General features: G+C 48.1%; 1 protein-coding gene across 2 annotated transcripts in view; it reads left to right on the top strand.

Moving 5' to 3' along the window:
* Positions 1–6,832, top strand: part of LOC143767502 (uncharacterized) — a 72,973-nt gene extending 66,141 nt beyond the window's left edge. Inside the window, exons 5-6 of one of the 2 annotated variants that reach the window (XR_013213716.1) lie at positions 3,960–5,031; positions 5,095–6,825. Coding sequence is in view for 1 of the 2 variants with exons in the window: in XM_077255895.1 (XP_077112010.1) it covers positions 3,960–4,918 (959 nt within the window). In the remaining variant the exon portion in view is untranslated. Of the gene's footprint in view, positions 1–3,959 lie in introns of both variants that reach the window. The other variant, XM_077255895.1, reaches the window with a different exon arrangement.
* The last annotated feature ends 14,943 nt before the right edge of the window (positions 6,833–21,775 follow it).

The raw sequence follows: 21,775 nt of genomic DNA, 5'->3' as shown, positions 1-21,775 counted from the left end.
CAAGGGTTAAGAGGAGGTAAGAAGCAGCTAGACAGCAATTAAGGGCTAGGCAGCAAAACTCTGAGGGGAAAAAAAAAAATAAAAATTTCCCTTCAACACTTCTTTTACTCCTGCTTCAGCCCAAACAATTAACACTTTGTAGGCCGGTCAAACTGTCATGATCTCAATGGCAAGAGAACATAGCATAAGCATATATAGGAACTAGCTCTTGGAAGATGGGAACTGAGCTGACCATGAACTAAACCTAACGCACAACTAGCAGTGGCCGGGTAGCATGCCTACGTTGATCCTAGATGCCCAGCACCAGCCGGAGGACTAAATAAAGCTAGCAGAGGAAAATATTAGTCCTAGCTCACCTCTAGAGAAATACCCCGAAAGGAGACAGAGGCCCCCCACATGTATTGGCGGTGAGTTGAGATGAAATAACAAACGTAGTATGAAAATAGGTTTAGCAAATTTGAGGTCCACTTACTACATAGCAGAAGACAGAAAGGACACTTTCATGGTCAGCTGAAAACCCTATCAAAAACACCATCCAGAAATTACTTTAAAACTCTGGCATTAACTCATAACACCAGAGTGGCAATTCCTGTTCACAAGAGCTTTCCAGACACAGTAACGAAACTACAGCTGTGAACTGGAACAAAAATGCAAAAACAAACATGGACAAGAGTCCAACTTATCTAGTAGTTGTCTAGGAGCAGGAACAAGCACAGAGAGGCTTCTGATAACATTGTTGACCGGCAAGAAACTAACAGAGCAGCAAGGTTATATAGCGACTCCCACATCTTGATGGGAACAGGTGAACAGAGAAGATGAAGACACCAGTTCAATTCCACCAGTAGCCACCGGGGGAGCCCAGAATCCAAATTCACAACAGGTCCCGATCTCCTGCATGAAGCCCTTTCCCGTCTGGGGCAGGTATACAACCACCACGCCCCACTTCGGCAAGGAGCCCTCCAGCAGCTCACCTCGCGCCTCCCGCTCCACTTCACGCTGGAACTCCGCAATTAGATGGTTCCGATATTCCCCCCAGGGGAAGGGCCCGAGGTCATGCCCCCCCGGTGCATTGGTGCTAGACGGCGGGGACATCGGGGCGCCACCGGTCGCAGCAGTGACCAGGTTGTGTACAGAAGTGAGGTGGCCATCCCGGGGATCGCGGCACTGGGTACCTCCACTTGCGGTAGCCCCTCTTGGGGAAGGCGTATGAGTCGGGGACCGTCCAGGCCCGGGATGCTCCAGCGGCAGCTCCCAAGGATCCAAATCCTCCAGCGGAGGCATGTCAGAATAATCCGCTGGTGACGGGGGTCGATGCGGAGCCATCCTTTTCTGTAGGCCTGTCCTGGTCTCCAGTTCCACCTCATCTGAGTCATAGTTTCGTTTCTTCGGTCTTCGCCCGCCATAGAAGATTAAGAGGCGGATCTCTCCTGTCGACGGGCCCGCCCTTAGGATGCAGCAATATTTAGACTGGGCGGCCATTACCCTTCGCGCTCTTGAGCTTGTCTACGCCTACTCCACGCCCCTCTTCTCTTCCTGCGCTCTCCTCAGCGCTGCAATGGCGGCGGATTTTGGCGGCAAATGGTACAGCACAGTCTCTCAATAAAGTACAGTAAATCACAGTTCCAAGGCACACATGACCTGATTCCTCAGGCTTAAGTAGATCCTGTTCGTGACGCCAAATTGGAGCACCCCCACACCGCCGCAGGGCCGAGGGGTACCCGGAGCCGGGCCTCTGAGTTATCAGTTCTGGGGTTGTCACGGTGGCTAGACCCGGTCCGTGGCCCTGTCTGTCAGTGGGGGACGTCCGGTGCAATAAGTGGTGTTGTAACGGTGCAGTTGTGGGGTGCAGGTCGCGGTAAATAACGAGGACACCAGGTTGCAGTCTCTTTACCTCTTTACTGAAGATCTCTGGGTCCTCAGTCCAGAATACGGTTCACCAGGCTGCGCAAGTCCGGCCGGTCCAATGGCACCTCCGGAGTTCTCTTCCCAGGTGGAAATCTGTGCCTTCCTTCTTAGCGCTATGTGTTGTAGTCCTTCCCTGCTATGCTTACGGAAAGTACCCCACAACTGTTGTGTCTGTTTCTTAAGTTCCCTCACAACAACTCGATTAACTGATCTTCTGCTAATCATCCGTCCCTTCCTGATGTCACAGTTAGAACGGCACCCGTTTGTCGGGTAGGCCTGGAGTTCTTCCGGGACCCTAGAGTCGCCCCTCTCCCGCAATTGCCTCCCAAGACTTCATAGGTGATTTAGGTGAGACAGCCCGCCTGAGACTGACTGCCCTGCCGCTGTTTGGAGTATTGCTTGAAGCTGAATGTTATTCCACTCCCTCGGCGTTCCGGCCACCGGTAATGCGCCTCAGTAGGGTGTTGCTCCGGTCTTACAGCATGACCCCTACTGGTATTCTCCTATTGCTTGATCTCGTTTCTCACTCAGCACAATCTATCTCGCTTCTAGTCCTTTCTTGGGTCCCGCCGCTTCCCGGAGCTGGCGCGGACCTGTTACGTTCTTTTCAATGCCAAGCCTCTGTCAGGATCCCACCCCTGACAGAGACCCTACTGTCTCTTCCTCCACAACACCCTCTGCCACCAGGTGTTGCTTCGTCCAATCCAGTCAGCTTTCTCATCTAACTTCCTGCCTGACCCCCAGTTTACCCACTATGGTGGGGAGTGGCCTAATGAATAGAACCCTTAGCTCCCCCCGGAGGCCCAGCTGTGAAATGTATTGGTGTCTGTGATACCTGATCAGATGAACTCCTTCAGCGCCATCGGACGCACCGTAGCTCCCCTTAGTGGCGGAGCCACAGTACTGCAACGACCAGGACTCTGGGTCGCTGCAATAGCATACAGGTCCCTACAGCGGCAGTTTGCAATTTTCACTTGGCAATATTCATTGCTGCTTGGGCCTGTCACATGATCATTGGGTGCCAATGGGTTGTCATGACAGCCAGGGGTCTGTTGATGACCCCCGTGCCTGTCATTACAGTTCCACTGTGAAGTTTGGCATCAATAGAGGATCGTCATTTCTGCTTTATGGAGGAGGGCTGATGTACTGCTATGTATAGTCCAAGTGATTGAATAATTAGAAGCTTCAGGTCCCCCTAAGGGACCTAACTAATAAAGTAAAAAGTTAATTTATCTTTTTTGAAAAAAATATACATATTTGGAATCTCTGCATTTCGACATGTCCTAGCTATCAAAATCTAAAGTAAATCAATCCAATTGGTAAATGGCATAATGGAAAAAAAATGCCAGAATGTATTTTAGAGTTGCCGCAACATTGTAATAAAATGCAGTAAGAGGTGATAAAGACATTGTATCTACCCAAAATTGTATGTTTAGAAATGACAGCTCAAGGTATAAAAAATAAGCCCCATATCCCAAAAAATGGAAAAAGAATTTTACGGGTCTTGAAAAATGGCGCCAAAAGCAAAATAATGGTTTTTTTTCTAACAAATTTCTGATTTTTGTTTTTTCCCCACTTAAATAAAAAAAAACAACTATACATGTTTGGCATCTGTGTATCCGTACTGACCTGGGGAATCATATTGCCAGCTCACTTTTACTATATGGTGAAAATGGTAAATGAAAAACCCTGAAAACAATTGTGGAATTTCACTTTATTTTGCAATTTCGCCGCACTTGGAATTTTTTTCCTATTTTTTCAGTACACTATGTGGTAGAATGAATGGTGTCTTTCAGAAGTACTACTCAAACGGCAAAAAACCAAGCCCTTTTAAGGCTTTATTGACAGAGAAATATACAAGTTATGGTTCTTAGAAAAAGGGATGGAAAATGTCTAAGTCATGAAGGGGTTAAGGTCTACTGTGAGTTTGTGAACTGTTATTGCATTACTGAATAATTTGAATTACAATTTCTATTAACATTTTATGTACAAATGTTTTAAAATTGAAATTAAGGATATTTAATTCAAAAATAATTTGGTTTCTTTCTTAGCAGATGACCGTACCTGGAGATCAGAACATCTGACATCATTTTTTAAATCGGATGACATTTATCTAACACTAGATACAATCGAAGTGAATGCTATTTTTCCAAATATTTCAGCATTTCACAGCGAAGATCTATCATCTAATCTTTTTAAACAGGTCCTATCTTCTGATTCATCACAGAATATTAAGAAAAATAAAAATCAAAGTGCTCTTACAGCAAATAAGCCATTTTCATGTTCAGATTATGGAAAAAGCTTTTCCCTCATACAGTATCATACCAATCACACAAACAAGGAAATGTTTTCTTGTTCAGAATGTGGGAAATATTTTAGCACAACAAATCTTAAGCAGAAGAGAATACACACACTGGAAAAGCCATCTTTATGTCCAGAATGTGAGAAATGTTTTGAACCTGAATCACATCTTGTATTACACCAGAGAATCCACACAGGGGAGAAGCCATATTTCACCTCAGAATATGGGAAATATTTTAATCAGAAATCAAATCTTGTTATACACCAGACAATTTGTACAGGGAAGAAGCCATATCCATGTACAGAATGTGCGAAATGTTTTGAACGTGAATCGCATCTTCTTGTACACCAGAGAATTCACTCAGGGGAAAAGCCATATTTCTGCTCAGAATGTGGGAAATATTTTAACCAGAAATCAAATCTTCTTAAACACCAGAGAATTCACACAGGAGAGAAGCCATATACCTGCTCAGAATGTGGGAAATACTTTAATCAGAAATCAAATCTTGTTATACACCAGAGAGTTCACACAGGGGAAAAGCCATATTCATGCTCAGAATGTGGGAAATATTTTAAGCACAAATTAAGTCTTCTAAAGCATAAAAAAAATCACACTAGAGACAATGTGAGAGATGTTCAGACCGTGGGAAAGGTTTTGCAGACAAATTGGACAGTGTTAGACGTGAGAAAAGACACAATGAAAAAGCTGTAATCTCTATCTCTGAGCACACTTTTTTATCTGATCAATGTTAGAACAATAAACATGTTCAAATTGCAAATTACTTTTTAAATTGATGATTTCCTTCTTGTTGGGAACATTTTGATGTGATCCAAATTTTTTTAAATGACTATGCATGCTGAGTATACCCCAATTCAGAATAACCATAGGTGTTGCCAACTTAATCCTACACTCAGGACACTTGGGATCCTTTCTTAATCCATATTTGACAATTATCTTTGGTGTCAAATGAATCCTATGTATAATGATCATTTCTAAAATTCTATACTCTGTCCATGCGTAAATTATAGACGACGTTTGTGATTCATTTATTGGTCCAACTACATTATACCATTTACTTTTTGCTGAAGCTAAGGGCGGCTCATCCTCTTCTATTATTAAGGCATTAGATAGCCAGTATAATATTCTTACTAATGCAATTTCTCACAAATAAAGCTATAACTTTTTTAATGTAGTCCTTTAAAAGGATTGTACTATGAACAAAGTGCCCCATTTTGGGGACAATAAAACGCACCAGATCATAAGACACGCCCAAAATTTTGGGAAGGAATATAGGAAAAACATTTTTTTTAAGCAAACTGTGCATTTTCTAGTCTGCTTTTATATTAGATTGCCGTGGGGGCAGCTGCGATGGAGCGGTGCTCCCAGGGAGGCAGGGTCGCTGCTGCAGGAAGCTGCTGGCAGGTGTAAAGCGATGCTATGGGCCCCGGGGTGGGAGAAGGGGGTGTTTGGCGGTGCTAGGCTAAGGCAGAACCCTGGCTTTTACAATTTGTCAGCTGTCCCCGCAATTCCCATCCTGTTCACTGTGTTGAACTTCGAGAAAATGGACGCCAGAGGAGGTAGATATGCTAATTGAGATCTCGGGAGCCAACGTTTTCTGAAAACCCAGAGCCCGCTACAGCCTTGTGCCACTGAACACCCTCTCCCCTTGTTTTTTAACGCATCCAATTGTGAAAATTATTTTTAGATCTCAATCTATTGATTAAAATGTTCTTTGTTTGTGGGACAACCCTTTTAAGGCCTGCTATAGTAATTGCAGCCATGAAATAGACAAGAGAATTCGGAATTGTCGATCCTCCTTTTGAAGATTAAAGTAGCTTCAGTCTAAGCAGTTTCCTTCTGCAAACAAGGTTTTTGAACAAATTTTCTGGGAGTTTTAAAAACTTTCTTGATATCCAAATTAAGCTGTTCGAGTGCACATACAAAATGGTGTGAAGATTTTTTTTTTTTTTTAATCCGATATTTTAATTTCAAATTTTAAAGAGAAATTATAATAAAATGCCCCGATATCTCTCCCTTCCAGGAATGCTGGTTAAAGATTATCTATATAGAGACCCCAAGTATAGAAATATTAGGGCTACAGTGACATCACATATTTTATACTGAAGAATAGCGCTATTTCCATAGTTCTCGGTACAAGGATATATAGATCAGACAAGATCCTCATATTTATGCAGTTTCTAATATTTTCAAATGCTCTTTATATGAACAAGATCAGTGAGTCTCATTATACCGAGTAGAGAAGCTCCAGGGACAAAGAACCCGTCTGGTACCCACAGGCTGGAGGCCCGAAGTATCCAGCCACGGGGCCTGGATTCTCTCATTTTTGGCTCTGGCTTTTTTTTAGAATAAATCCCTTTCTCATACTGTCCTGTAGTAATGACTTTGTTAATCATGTTTTGTAAGAGGGTTTGTCTGAATTCATCTAAATGTTATCAATTTATGTACAAAAAACAATAGATGTCCTACTGCAATTTTACCCTGTGTACCTAGTGTTATTTATTTTACATACCCTAATAAAGTGTGTAATGAAATTGACAATCTTCTATGAAGCCAACAAGCCACATTCATACCCTAATAAACAAACCTGCTGATTTTATAATTTATTTCCAATTATATGTTGGGCCACTCAACCTGTCAAATGCTTTGGGAGTGTTCAATGAGGATATGGCCCTACCTCCACAGATAGCACCAGATATCTGAAGGTTTAAGAGATGCCTTATTTTTATACACACGGATTTTTCAGGCATAAATATAGTTTTATACCAATGTATGATAGTGGAAAAACTATATTCACTCTATTGGCCAGTACTTTTCCCAATATCTAGACATAAGCTGTCTAAAGAGAGACAGGCCAGTATAAACCTGGTAAGAAGGCATCTTTCCCAGGCTTTGGCAAGACTACAACTATGGCGTCCTGCATTGAGCATGGCAAAGATCCTCTAACCTGAGATTTATTAAACACTTCCACTAGCTTGGGTGACAAAATCTCTTTATCTTTTCTTATAAATTTCCTTTTGAAGCCTTCCACCCAAGGAGGAGCTTTTTCAGTGGAAATAGACCCTATAGTTCCAATTTTTACAAGCTTAGAGGGATATCCAAAAGTCTCTTAATTCTGTAGATAGACTTTTCATATTGGCGTGATGGAGAAATAAGATGATCTTCTTCACTGTTTTGCGATACTTTAGAATGATAAAATTTCTCAAGTATTTTTAGTATGGAAGAGATATCATGTATTAATTGACCATCATGATAATTCAAAAGCTAGTGTGTGCAGCATCTTGTTGGGGATTAATTACTAGGGATGAACGAACTTTTCAAGATTGGATTCGGCGAGCGTACGAATGTTCATAGAACAGTTCGTTGAACATATCTGAACCAAATTGAATTCAATGGGAGGCAAAACCAAGCACATAGACAACACCCTCGGGGTGGAAAAAGCTGCACAAAAACTTCAAATTAGGGGCAGACACCCAAAAAGGAGGCATCAATTCACCCACAGTACAAATTTGATAATGGCATAGCAGCATTCTGCTATGGGCAATGCATGAGGTATCAGGGTCTTGCTCAGCATTTACAGCTTTGAATTTAAGTTTAAGGTGAGGTGGGTGCGGGACCGGTTTAAGCCTGCTGTGCTGGGAGCCCTGATACCTCCTGCAACAGCTTAAACATGATTTTGATCTGCCACACTCAGATGGCACAAATGTCAGCTTGGTATACTGTGAGCAGGTTGCGGGATGCAGTAACAGACAGGAGACAGAGCAAGGGTTAACAATATTTTACTTTAACAGGGGGTTATGTGGCGCCCCTGGGGTCCAGTTGCCACAGAGATACTGCACTTCATCCAGAGGTGTGGTCTCCCACTCTCAGTTAAGGAGGGAGCACTACCCAGGACTCTAAGGCTATGTGCACACATTGCGGGTTTTGCTGCGGATCCGCAACTGCGGGTCCGCAGCAGTTTTCCATGAGTTTACAGTACTATGTAAACCTACGGAAAACAGAAACCGCTGTGCCCATGCTGCGGAAAAAACGCGCGGAAACGCAGCGGTTTACATTCCGCAGCATGTCAATTCTTTGTGCGGATTCTGTTTACACCATAATAGGAATCCGCACGTGTAAAACCGCAGGTGGAATCTGCATAAAATCCGCAGTAAATCCGCAGGTAAAATGCATTGCCTTTTACCTGCGGAATTCTCAAATCCGCTGCGGAAAAATCTGCAGACCTCAAGAATACGTGTGCACATAACCTAACACTCACATCCAACATGATCTCCCAGTACCTACCAACACGCAACCTCCGATCCTCTCAAGACCTCCTTCTCTACTCTCCTCTCATCTCTTCTTCCCACAACCGCATCCAAGCCTTCTCCCGTGCTTCCCCCATACTCTGGAACTCTCTACCCCAGCACATCAGACTCTCTCCTACCATAGAAACCTTCAAAAAGAACCTGAAGACTCACCTCTTCCGCCAAGCCCACAGCCTGCAGTGATCCTGAACCTACTGAACCGCCGCAAAACCAGCTCTACCCTCTCCTAGTGTATCATTACCCGTCCCCTGCAGACTGCGAGCCCTCGCGGGCAGGGTCCTCCCTCCTTATGTACCCATGTGCCTTGTTTTTTGCTCATGTTTAATGTATTTGTCTATATTTGCCCCGTATTTCACATGTAAAGCGCCGTGGAATAAATGGCGCTATAAAAATGTATAATAATAATAATAATATCACCCACCAGTTTAGTCAGTGCACCTAGGCGTACCCTTAGGGCAGAAGGCTTCATCCCAGGCTGGATAGGAATGGGTGCTGGGAGTGGGTGGGGTAGGTAGAGTAGAGGAGGAGTTAATTAGGAGGGATAGTGAGGAGAAGGAGGAAGGAGAGCTGAGCAGACATGCCGGTCTGCAGTTTCTGACAGAATGGAAGAAGAGTGAAATAGAGACAGAAAGAAGCTCCCAGAAGGACAGAAAAGGTCCTAGGGGCATGGGTTGCGCAGAAGCCCCCCTTGGGGCCTGTATCCAGATGTGGAGGGACCAAGTTGCAGAAAGAGGACCGGCCCCAACTTAGTGAGAAACTGCAAGTCTAGCTAAGAAACCGGAGGCTGTGGCTTCTGCAAGAGTCTCAGCCACATCCACCCATACTTCGCTAAAAAGAAAGCCGAAGAAAATCCAGGGGACGCAGGAGACGTCACCTGTCCAGGTTCATGGCTACTGGCTTGGGACACTGTGGGTAAGGCGCTGGGCAGGAGAAATGGAAGCCAGCATAGAGAGATGGCTAGAGAAAGGCATATGAAAGGAGTCCTGGAAAGGTGCATCCCAATCTACCTGGAAGTTTGCTGGACTGAAGACCCGGAGGACACAGCACACCCGGCTGGGTGCCTTAAAGAACTGTAAGTAAAAGTCTGGAAGCTGCACCTTGCTGTGTTCTTTGCGTTATTCTAATCCCACCTGCCCTGCCCAGCCACCACCGCCATCTTATATCCTCTACACTACGTCTTCCCTGGGTTTAGCTCTATCCTTGGAGAGCTGCACCAAATCTACTGCATCACCATCTGCCCCAGAGGATCTGAACTGCAGTGTCGGCCACCACGGGTGGCATCACAAACATTTCCCCTTTTCACCATAAACTTTATTCCCATTTTCCATTTACCACAAAAACATCGCTTTATTATTGGACGCCCAGGGCCACGGGCCAGGTCACTGCTGCCGTGACCTTCCCCTTTAAGAAATGCCGTGTCGGACCCAGTACCGATTACCTCATGGCCCCATGGGGCATGCCAACTTGGCGTCATGAACAGGATGAACAGACCCACTACATCGGGTCCCTGGCACCTATGTTGGACTGTGTTCCTGAAAAGTGCAAAAGCTGTGCCTGCACAATGTAAAGAGTATGATGCAAAAGGAGCAGGCCCGTCAGTCAGGGGGATCCGCCTCCTGGTCTGGAATGGTGGGAAGAGGAAGAGAAACAGCCCACGAAGACAGGCATGGAGGAGTGAAAGAGCGGGAAACTGCAAGGACAGAGCAGGCCTGGGTATCTCCATGTCAGAGGGAGGTGAGCAAGCACTGGCACATGGGGAGGAGCAAGTGGATTCCCCACCTGGACTCGCAAGAACTGGACCAGTTGCCTGCAGTGGATCTGGACCTCCTGGGCACGGAGGTAGAGGAGCTGACCCGCCAGCTCCTGCAGACTCAGCTGGCTGTGATAGATTGATAGAAGGATGCCTTCCTGGAGAAGCTGACCAGGCGGTGGATGGCCTCGCCACCAACAACATCAACCACAGAGGAGGAAGAGACTGGCACCAGTGAGACACCAGCAGCAGGTACTGTGACCGACCCTACTCCGGTGACCAATGGCACTTTAGTAGGCCCACTTCCAACCCCAACAGCCCCTAGGCCTGGCTCGGTGTTCAGAAATGCATTCTGGAACAGGATGCCAGACATTTTAGACAACGCCAGCCCCACTGACACCAACAAGTGGGCCTCAGGAAGTGCATGCTGAGCCGGTGGTATTTAAAGGGGAACCCCAGGGGGCTGATATGATCGAGCTCCAAGAAAAAATATCGCAGGCAGCAAAATATGATGCAGAAAGGAGAGCCTGGCAGGAAGAGAGGGAGGAGAGGAACCTGCAGGCTAAGGCCCAAGCCCGTAAGAGCAAAAGGATAGGCCAAGGCCCACTGCGGCAAGGGGTGGTGATAGCCTTTCATCAGAAAAAGGGGTGGTATGGATGTCAAAAAGTGTGTCACTGCGCCAAGAAGATTAGCAGCTGCAGACCTGGCTGCAACAACAGACCCTGCAGGTGCGGCCCAATCAGTCACTCAGCACACACCCAGACACCTGTGGTGGAATCAACCCTACTGGCACTGTATGATATACCTGTGGAAAGGTATGATCCTGTACTTTCCCGGCCAGTGAGCGGCTGTCACCAGGTGCAGCCTTGGAAAAAGAAATAAATTGTTCCAGAGATTAGTGAGCAAAATGTAAAAAGTTTGAACGTTGCCTTTATTGCTAACCAGTTTGAAGGACAATAGGATCATGAATGATGAGTGACCGAAAAAGAATTATTGTACATAGTTAGTGCAGTGCCCCAGAGTCCTGGTCGTTGCAGTACTGTGGCTCCGCCACTAAGGGGAGCTATGGTACGTCTGATGGCACTGAAGGAGTTCATCTGATCAGGTATCACAGACACCAATACATTTCACAGTCGGGCCTCCGGGGGGAGCTAAGGGTTCTATTCACTAGGCCACTCCCCACCATAGTGGGTAAACTGGGGGTCAGGCAGGAAGTTAGATTAGAAAGCTGACTGAGTTGGAACCAGGCAACACCTTGTGGCAGAGGGTGTTGTGGGGGAAGATACAGTAGGGTCTCTGTCAGGGGTGGGATCCTGATAGAGGCTTGGCAACTTGAACGAACGTAACGGGACCGTGCCTGCTCCGGGTAGCGGCGGTACCCAAGGAAGGATTAGAAGCGAGATAGATTGTGCTGAGTGAGAAACGAGATCACGCAAAGGAGAAATACCAGTAGGAGTCGTGCTGTAAGACCGAAGCAACATCCTACTGAGGCGCACTACCGGTGGCCGGAACGCCGAGGGAGTATCATAACATTCAGCTTCAGGCAATACTCCAAACAGCGGCAGGACAGTCAGTCTAAGGCGGGCTGTCTCACCTTAAATCACCTATGCAGTCTTGGGGGGCAACTTGTGGAGAGGGGCGACTCTAGGGTCCCGGAAGAGCTCCGAGCCTACCCGTCAAACGGGTGCCGTCCCAACCAGAACATCAGGGAGGGACGGAGGATTAGCAGAACATCATCTAATCGAGTTGTGAGGGAACTTAAGAAACAGACACAACAGTTGTGGGGGACTTTCCGTAAGCACAGCAGGGAAGGACCACAACACATAGCGCTAGAAGGAAGGCACCGATTTCCACCTGTGAAGAGAACTCTGGAGGTGCCATTGGACCGGCCGGACTTGCGCAGCCTGGTGAACCGTATTCCGGACTGAGGACCCAGAGATCTTCAGTAAAGAGGTAAAGAGACTGCAACCTGGTGTCCTCGTTATTTACTGCACTACAACCTCACCACTACTACGGCCTCATCATCATCATCTGTTGTACCTATCTATTTCACTGTGCGCCCCACGGCAGGGTCACGGACCGGGGCCTAGCCGCCGTGACAACCCCAGAGCAGAGACTCACAGGCCCGGTACCGGGTACCCCTCGGCCCTGCGGCAGTGGGGGCGCTACAACTTGGCGTCACGAACAGGATCTACTTAAGCCTGAAGAATCAGGTCATGTGTGCCTTGGAACTGTGATTTGTTGTGCTTGGACTGTACTTTATTGCAAAGACTGTGCTGCGCCATTTACCGCCAAAATCTACCGCCCTTAGAGCGCGGGAGAAGAGGAGGGGCGTGGAGTAGGCGGAGGCAAACTGGAGAGCGCGAACAACAATGGCCGCCCAGTCTAAATATTTCTGTGTCCTGCGGACGTGTCCGTCAACAGCCGAGGTCCGCCTCCTGATCCTGTTTGGAGGGTGGAGACTATGGAGACGGGGCCGCCCGCGAAAGAGACCGCGGGAAGAAGACATTGGAGAGGAGATAAAGATGGCGACGCCGGAAGCACCGCATGGGAATGATCGAACTCGGAGAGAGGCTGGACAGCCCGAGGTGGCCCAGGGTACGCCGTCACTGCGGGAGCTGACCCTTACAGAGCCAACGATGGGCCGACCTCCCCGGCCGCCGTCGGAAGAGTGTATGGCCGCGGCCGAAGCCCGACGGATCGCTGCCCGCCTGGAGGCCGATGCCCGCGTGATCGCTCGGCTGGGCCAGCCCACGGAGGTCTGCTTGTCTCCCGTGTCCCCTGCTCCTCCCAACCCGGTCGCGGCTGAAAGTGCGCTGCAGACACAAGGCCTGAAGCTCATGCCCGAGGCCGAACACCTGCGGCGCTTGATGGCTGCATGGCGAGCCCGACCACAACCGGTAACCCAGGTTGACCTAACCACCGTTGCGGAGGCCCCCTTGTCCCACTGGGGTGTAGTGGTCTCCTTCAACCCCCGACATGGACGCGGGGTTATACAGGAGATTGGGGAGCCGCTACAAGTCCACGTGGACCAGGAGGAGGTGGAGCCCTGCGGAGGAAGATTCCCTCGCGACCTGGAGCCAGGTGATGCGGTAACGTACACCAGATGGAGGAGGGCTACGGGAGAGGCTGGCTGGATGGTGCGGGGCGTCCAGCGGTGCGTCGCACTCCAAGCCGCTGCCAGAACATCAGAGGATGAATCTCCTACTGAAAAAACCGCAGAACCTGGCCCTGAAGAACAGCGGGGAACCCGGACTTACCATGCACCTTGGGGGCGTGCCGGAGCCTCGGTGAAAAGAACATCCCGGCGAGGGATCCTGTCGTTGTTGGGGCGGGACCCGATCCTTGAACCGGCAGGACGACCCGTTGGTCTGGTGAGGCCCGGGAGGAAACCACCTTCTTCCCCGAAGAACGAGTAAGCATGACTGCTTTAAATATGTACATAGTTCTTAACTGTTGGTTTGTTGATTCCTGATTTTTGCTGCTACAACCCGTCCAGGGTTAACTCTTTAGGGGATCCTTCTGTTGATTCGGGATCCCTATTGTTTTGTTTTTTGTTTGTTTTCCAAAGTTTTTCTTACACAAGTTTCTAGTTGAAAAAGAACTGCTGAAATCATGAACAGTGCATGATCCGAACTTCTTGTAAGTAGTTTGCACCTTATTAAAGGCGCTCCCTACTGGTTTTACTTAAAGAAGGACTCTTTGCAAAGATACCACACTGGAACCTTTGCTGAGTATGGACTGGTAGCTTGAGAAGGCGTGCTACCTCATAGAGACTTGGTCCCCTCTTAAAGGGGATGTTCATTTGTTACGCTTAAACCGTGATATTGCTTTAAGACTGGAAGCAATAATGTCTTGACCAAAGAACGCGATGATAATGTTTACATGAGAAAGTTATATGTATTTGACTAGTTAAATTGTGAAGAAATACTGATGATGTTCTCTAAGAAGAAAAAGTGAAAGATAGAAGAAGGATGCAGTGGGCCTGTAGGGATAGACGTGATGTCCAGCATGCATGATAGAGAGAAAGATAATGAGAAGGCTTAATGTTCAATAGAAAATGTTTTTGATAATGTTGATAGATAGTTAGGATAGAAGGTAAACCCTGAGTCCTCAAAGGAGTCATGTAGAGATGGCTCAGTGCTCTTAAACTGAAAGTAATGTTATGTTCTATACCGTGTACAGTAGTTGAAAAGGCAGTAGGCCCGGGCTGAACGGGGCGGTCCTGCATGGAAAGGAGAGGCAGTAGGTCTGGTGCCGTTAGGACAGGCGGTCCTGCAGATTTAAAGAAGGAGAATGGAAAAGTTAAATTACCTTATAATGTGATTATAGGAAGGTCTTTAGTGGATTTAGAGTGTATGTCCTTAAAGGCAATGTTAAATTATTGTTCAACAATTTTGCACTTAGTAGAATACCCGGTTGGGTAAGAAGAGTTATTTATAGCATGTTGCTATGATATTTAACCATGTTTGTAACGTTCAAGTGTCCTTACCTCCCATAAAGGGAAGCCTGTTCAAGTATACTTATTGTTATTACACTCAACAAAACTGTATGTCTTTTTGCTAACTTGTATTGTTGTTTTCTTCCCAGTCCCGGAGTACTGTGTTTAACCAGGGGGGAGTGCAGCGCCCCAGAGTCCTGGTCGTTGCAGTACTGTGGCTCCGCCACTAAGGGGAGCTATGGTACGTCTGATGGCACTGAAGGAGTTCATCTGATCAGGTATCACAGACACCAATACATTTCACAGTCGGGCCTCCGGGGGGAGCTAAGGGTTCTATTCACTAGGCCACTCTCCACCATAGTGGGTAAACTGGGGGTCAGGCAGGAAGTTAGATTAGAAAGCTGACTGGGTTGGAACCAGGCAACACCTTGTGGAAGAGGGTGTTGTGGGGGAAGATACAGTAGGGTCTCTGTCAGGGGTGGGATCCTGACAGAGGCTTGGCAACTTGAACGAACGTAACGGGACTGTGCCTGCTCCGGGTAGCGGCGGTACCCAAGGAAGGATTAGAAGCGAGATAGATTGTGCTGAGTGAGAAACGAGATCACGCAAAGGAGAAATACCAGTAGGAGTCATGCTGTAAGACCGAAGCAACATCCTACTGAGGCGCACTACCGGTGGCCGGAACGCCGAGGGAGTATCATAACATTCAGCTTCAGGCAATACTCCAAAAAGCGGCAGGACAGTCAGTCTAAGGCGGGCTGTCTCACCTTAAATCACCTATGCAGTCTTGGGGGGCAACTTGTGGAGAGGGGCGACTCTAGGGTCCCGGAAGAGCTCCGAGCCTACCCGTCAAACGGGTGCCGTCCCAACCAGAACATCAGGGAGGGACGGAGGATTAGCAGAACATCATCTAATCGAGTTGTGAGGGAACTTAAGAAACAGACACAACAGTTGTGGGGGACTTTCCGTAAGCACAGCAGGGAAGGACCACAACACATAGCGCTAGAAGGAAGGCACCGATTTCCACCTGTGAAGAGAACTCTGGAGGTGCCATTGGACCGGCCGGACTTGCGCAGCCTGGTGAACCGTATTCCGGACTGAGGACCCAGAGATCTTCAGTAAAGAGGTAAAGAGACTGCAACCTGGTGTCCTCGTTATTTACTGCACTACAACCTCACCACCACTACGGCCTCATCATCATCATCTGTTGTACCTATCTATTTCACTGTGCGCCCCACGGCAGGGTCACGGACCGGGGCCTAGCCGCCGTGACAACCCCAGAGCAGAGACTCACAGGCCCGGTACCGGGTACCCCTCGGCCCTGCGGCAGTGGGGGCGCTACATTAGCACTTCTTAAAGTGCTCCTTATTGGTTTTACCACACCTGTTTAGTGTGGGTGAAACCTTCCTTGTTTAACTTTGCACCACAGAACTAAAACCGTCTGGTATGACCGAAGACGTGGTCCTTTGTGGAGACCAGCTATGCTCTGCCATCATGCCCAGAGCCTATGAGGTGGGTTTGGGATGGTTCCCCCATAGTACACTGACTAGTGAGATCCCCAGTCGGGGCATCCCTCCAAAGCTTGTTTAACTCATTTAAGACTGAGAATTGCACTTAACTTGATATGCACTTTGAAAATGTTTTACTGATGTTGTCCTGTCTTTGACCAGGAGTGGCCTGGTGAATTTAAAGGAAAGTTTAGTATGTTGCTATTTTACTGAAAGAATGTTAATGTTTTGTACTTTGCTAAATGGTCATGTTATTTAAAATGCAACGTTTAAATTTGGAGAGCCTCCCATAAAGGGAAGAATTGTTTTTACCTGTTTTACCTGTTGACATGCATGTCTAAAAATTATTGACATTCTTTGTTAACACCTGTTATTTACTGTGTCCCAGCCTGTGGATGTGCTGTGTTTAACGGGGAGGGGGGTATGTGGCGCCCCTGGGGTCCAGTCACCACAGAGATACTGCACATTATCCAGAGGTCTGGTATCCCACCCTCAGGTAAGGAGGGAGCACTACACAGGACTCTAACACTCACATCCAACACACACCAGTTTAGTCGGGGCACCTGGGTATACTCTTAAGGTGGAAGGCCTCATCGCAGGCTGGATAGGAATGGGTGTTGGGAGTGGTTGGGGTAAGTAGAGTAGGGGAGGATCTAATTAGGAGGGAAAGTGGGGAGAGGAGGTGGAGCTGAGCCGACGTGCAGGTCTGCAGCTTCTGACAGAATGGAAGAGTGAAATAGAGACAGAAAGAAGCTTCCAGAAGGACAGAAGGGGTCCTAGGGGCACAGGAAGTGCAGAACCCACCTGTGGGGCCCATATCCAGACATGGAGGGACCAAGTCGCAGTAAGGGGACTGGCCCCAACTTAGTGAGAAACTGCAAGTCTAGCTAAGAAAACGGAGGCTGTGGCTTCTGCAAGAGTTTCAGCCACATCCACCCATACTTTGCCAAAAAGACAGCTAGATAGGATGCAGGGGATGTCGCCCGACCACGTTAGTGGCTGCTGGCTTGAGACACTGTGGCTTAGGTGCTGGGCAGGAGAAATGGAAGCCAGCGTACAGAGAAGGCTAGAGAAAGACATATGAAAAGAGTCCTAGAAAGGTGCATCCCATTCTACCTGTGAGTTTGCTGGACCGCAGACCTGGAGGACACAGCACATCCGGCTGGGTGCCTTAAAGAACTGTAAGTAAAAGTCTGGAAACTGCACCTTGCTGTGTCCTTTGCGTTATTCCAATTGCACCTGCCCTGCATAGCCACCACCGCCATCTTATATCCTCAACACTACATCGGTCTTGAGGTTAGCTCTACCCCTGGAGAGCTGCACCAACTCTGCTGCATCACCATCTGCCCCAGAGGATCTGAACTGCAGCGTTGGCCACCACCTCATTGCCAAACTCCATGGGTGGGGTCACAAACATTTCCCCTTTTCCCCATAAACTTTATTCCTATTTTCCATTTACCACAAAAACATTGCTTTATTATTGGACGCCCAGGGCCACAGACCGGGTCACTGCTGCCGTGACCTTCCCCTTTAAGAACTGCCATGTCAGACCCAGTACCGAGTATCCCACGGCCCCATGGGGCGCACCAGTTACTACACGCAGGGAGAGGAAGGGGTAAATAGGAGTATAACAGGTGATATAAACACAAATGGTGTGCAGGGTGAGTTAAACAACAACAATAAGTAATGCAGCAGTTCTGTAGGGATTAACTTATTGGTCCAGAGGCTTCCTGACTGTAGAGTCTTTGCTTCACATGATGGTGCCAACGCAGTTAGCGCGTGATGAGTCCGGTGTCGTCCTGAAGGCATTGATGATCCAGAGATTGTGGGTCCTTGTCATCATGGACTGGGTCCAGAATTCATTGTGCAGCATGAAGTGTTCTCCAACTGTGTTGGAGTTAACTTAGCTCGACAGATATAAGCAGGTGAGATGAGGCACAGTTCTCGGTGAGTCACCCAGTCCTTACTAGGCGGCACGCGCAGCACTTATTGGCACGGATTGTTTGGCACCTTCAGCTGGAGGAGCCCAGCGCACAAAGCACTTTTCTCGTCAGTCTCTGTATCTGGTCGCAGGCCTGTGCTGTCATGGTGCTCAAAGGACAGAGCACCAACTGTTCCCTGCTGCGTGCTGCTTGTTTCCGCCAGGACTGACTGCTTCCGCGAGCGCTCTCACCTTTTATTCACGCCCCCTACTGCCAAGTACAAAGGTCGGTCCAGGTTTTTAAGCTTTTCCCCCAGACAACAGAGGAGACAGCCGCGACAGTTCCAGACCCGGCACAAAAGAGGAATCTCCGGTTTGGTCCCTCTTCTAACACTACCACAAATGTTATACAAATTTAAGGATAGTAACACAGGCTGTTGACTGAATGTAAATGCAGGCCTGCCGGTCTGGGAACCCTACTGCTACAGGCAACACACATAAGAGACCCAAATAGGAGTACAAACATCTCCCAAAATTGACACACACCACTAAAGTGCTATCAATTTCCCAGAGTAGAAATAATTGTGCAGTTTTTTTTTAAACTTCAGTTACTTTAAGGTCTACTTAATTACCTTTATTTGCAGCTGCACAGCGGATTATTATTTACTTTTATAGCACCATTTATGTGAAAAGGGGTATACATATTAAAAACAAGTACAATAATCTTAAACAATACAAGTCACCGACTGCTACTGGAGAAGAGAGGACTCTGCCCGTGAGGGAGTGCAGCGCCCCAGAGTCCTGGTCGTTGCAGTACTGACGCTCCGCCGCTAAGGGGAGTGATGGTACGTCTGATGGCACTTAAGGAGTTCACCTGACCAGGTATCACAGTCACACTTTACACTTCACATTCTGGCCACCAGGGGGAGCAAAGGGTTCTATGTATTAGGCCACTCCTCACAATCTGGTAAAACTGGGGGCTGGATAGGAAGTTAGTCAGAAGCTGACTGGGTTGGAACCAGGCAACATCCTGTGGCAGAGGGTGTTGCGGGGGAAGATTCAGGGGGTCTCTGTCAGGGGTGGGATCCTGACAGTGGCCTAGCGAACAGAACAGAACGTTACGGAGCAGCGCCTGCACTCGAATGCGGTGGCATCCTAAGAAAGGAAAAGAAGCAAGGTTTATCGTGGAGAAATGAGAAACGAGATCGCAGCAAAAAGGAGATAAAGCCAGTAGGAGTCGTGCCGTAAGATCGAGGCAACATCCTACTGAGGCGCGTAGCCGGTGGCCGGAACGCCGAGGAAGTATTAGGCTCCAAGCAATACTTCAAACAGCGGCAGGACAGTTAATTTTAGGTTGGCTGTCTCACCTAAATCACCTAAGCAGACATAGGGGGCAATTGTGGGAGAGGGGCAACGCTAGGGTCCCGGAAGAACTCCAGGCCTACCTGTCATACAGGTGCGTCCTATCCATATCATCTGGGGGACGGAGAAGAACATCAGATAGTTGTGAGAAAAGAACATCAGAGAAAGAACAGAGAAAGAACATCAGAGAAAGAACATCAGATACAGACACAACAGTTGTGAGGACTATCCCGTGGTGCTCAGCAGGGAGGTACTACAACACACAGGCGCTAGAAGGTAGGCACTGATTTCCACCTGCTAAGGAAACTCTGGATGTGCCATCGGACCGGCCGGTCTCAGCCAGCCCTGTTAGCAGTACTCTGGATTGAGGATCCTGAAGCCTTCAGTAAAGAGGTAAAGAGACTGCAACCCTGTGTCCTCGTTATTCATCGCGACCTGCACCACGCACCATCACCACATCTTTCATTGGACGCCCCTTGGCAGGGTCACGGACCGGATCTCGCCACCGTGATGACCCCAAGACAGAGACAGAGAGGCCCGGTACCGAGTACCCCGTGGCCCTGCATCTGGGGGCACTCCAGGATCACAGTCTACAAAGGATGGGTGAGGATATGTGGCACCCCAGGAGTCCAAGTACCACAGTGGTATTGCCTGCCTATCGGGGAGGGTGATGCCATGCCTGGAAGTGAGGAGGATCCCTTTAACAGATAACACTTACATTCAACACGTTCTGACTGCAGGCCAGAAGGGGGAGCTCTAGAGCCGGTTTCAGGGGAGCTTCCCTAGATATATTCTGGCTGGGAGAGGAGTTAGTGAGTCGGTGAGAGAGGAGTCAGAGAGCAGTGGTCTGTGGAGAGGGTGAGGGGAGAAGGAGCAAAGGAGAAGTGAGGAGCTGGAGGGGAGCTGCGACTGAGCTCCCTCCATGCTGAAGCGCAGGAACTGGACATCGGGAGTCCGAGGCTGTGTGGGACTGTATGCCCCACAGTAGAAACTGGAGGGCAGGAGATTTCAAGTCACCTGTCCATCACTACACCCGAAGGCACAGCAGCATATTGAGCCCGGAATCGCCGCAAGTAGGGACACCTGTAAAAAGGCTTGCATTGCCTGCCATGTGGGTTTTGTCCCACATATAGGACAGAGAGAGAGGACCTTGTGTGAAGTCTCAGGCAGCAAGGGATGAACACTACAGCACAGCAAGGAATGCTTCCAGCCCCACCTGTTTAAGGGGACTCCAAATCGCTGCGAGGACTCCAAAGACCGCCTGTAATAGGGGTACCTGAACTACATCAGTAAAAGGTAAAAAGACTGCAACCTTGTATCCTCCATTTCTTTCCGGCAGTACACCATTTGTCATCTTTATCCACTACACCGGGAGGCCTGGGGACTAAGTTTCACCTGTGGGAAGCTATACCAGCCCTGCTCTAGTACCATCATCCCCAGTGGACCCCTTTAGCAGCATCGGTCATCCCTGACCAAGTACCACAGGTGGCGTCACAAACATTCTTTATTTTCTTATAAACCATCCCCTTTAAAGACATTCCCTTGGGTGTCCAGGGCCATGGACCAGGTCCCTGCCACCTTGACCTCCCCCTTTAAGGACCACCGGACCCGGCCTGAGTATTCCACGGTCCTAGCGGGCGTTCCAACTTGGCGTCACAAACAGGATGGGCTGACCCAAAAAACCCAGGTCCTGTGCGCCATAGACTTTGTCAGTTTGTGTGATAGCTGCCATTGCCGTGCCACATAGAGCGCGAGGAGGAGGAGGTGTGCCTTCGTGGGTGTAGCCTGGAAAAAGAGCGTGAAGGGAAGTGGCGCACCGTGCTAGGCTGTTCGCGAGCGAAGAAGCAGGACGTCCCGGACAGAGAACCAGAAGGAGCACCTTACCGAGCGCCGGTGGAACAGCTGCAGGCTCCGGTGACGAGATGTCAGGCCTGGTTGAAGTTAGATAATTACTGAGAGGAAAAAATAGGAGTACACGTCCAAGATATTAGTAAAAAAATCAATACAAATTTTATTATACCATAGTCATCAAATATATAGACATAATGTTACACAAACAATAACACATTGTAACAGTGAGAAGAGCTAGGGAAACAACACTGAAAAAAAGAAAGAAGGCCACCCCTAATAGGGTCCGCGTATCAAATATAAAGCCAAAAAGTGCATATTACTGGGCAGATAAGGGATATATAGCAGCAAATGTATCAATATTAAACTGCGTATCGTGCATCCCAGAAGTCAGAACAAGTCCAATAAAGTGC

The sequence above is a fragment of the Ranitomeya variabilis genome, chromosome 4 (assembly GCF_051348905.1).
Source record: "Ranitomeya variabilis isolate aRanVar5 chromosome 4, aRanVar5.hap1, whole genome shotgun sequence".
In the NCBI taxonomy this organism is placed as follows: Eukaryota; Metazoa; Chordata; class Amphibia; order Anura; family Dendrobatidae; genus Ranitomeya; species Ranitomeya variabilis.
The sequence above is the reverse complement of the archived record's forward strand: the minus strand, read 5'-3'. Positions and strand labels throughout refer to the sequence as shown.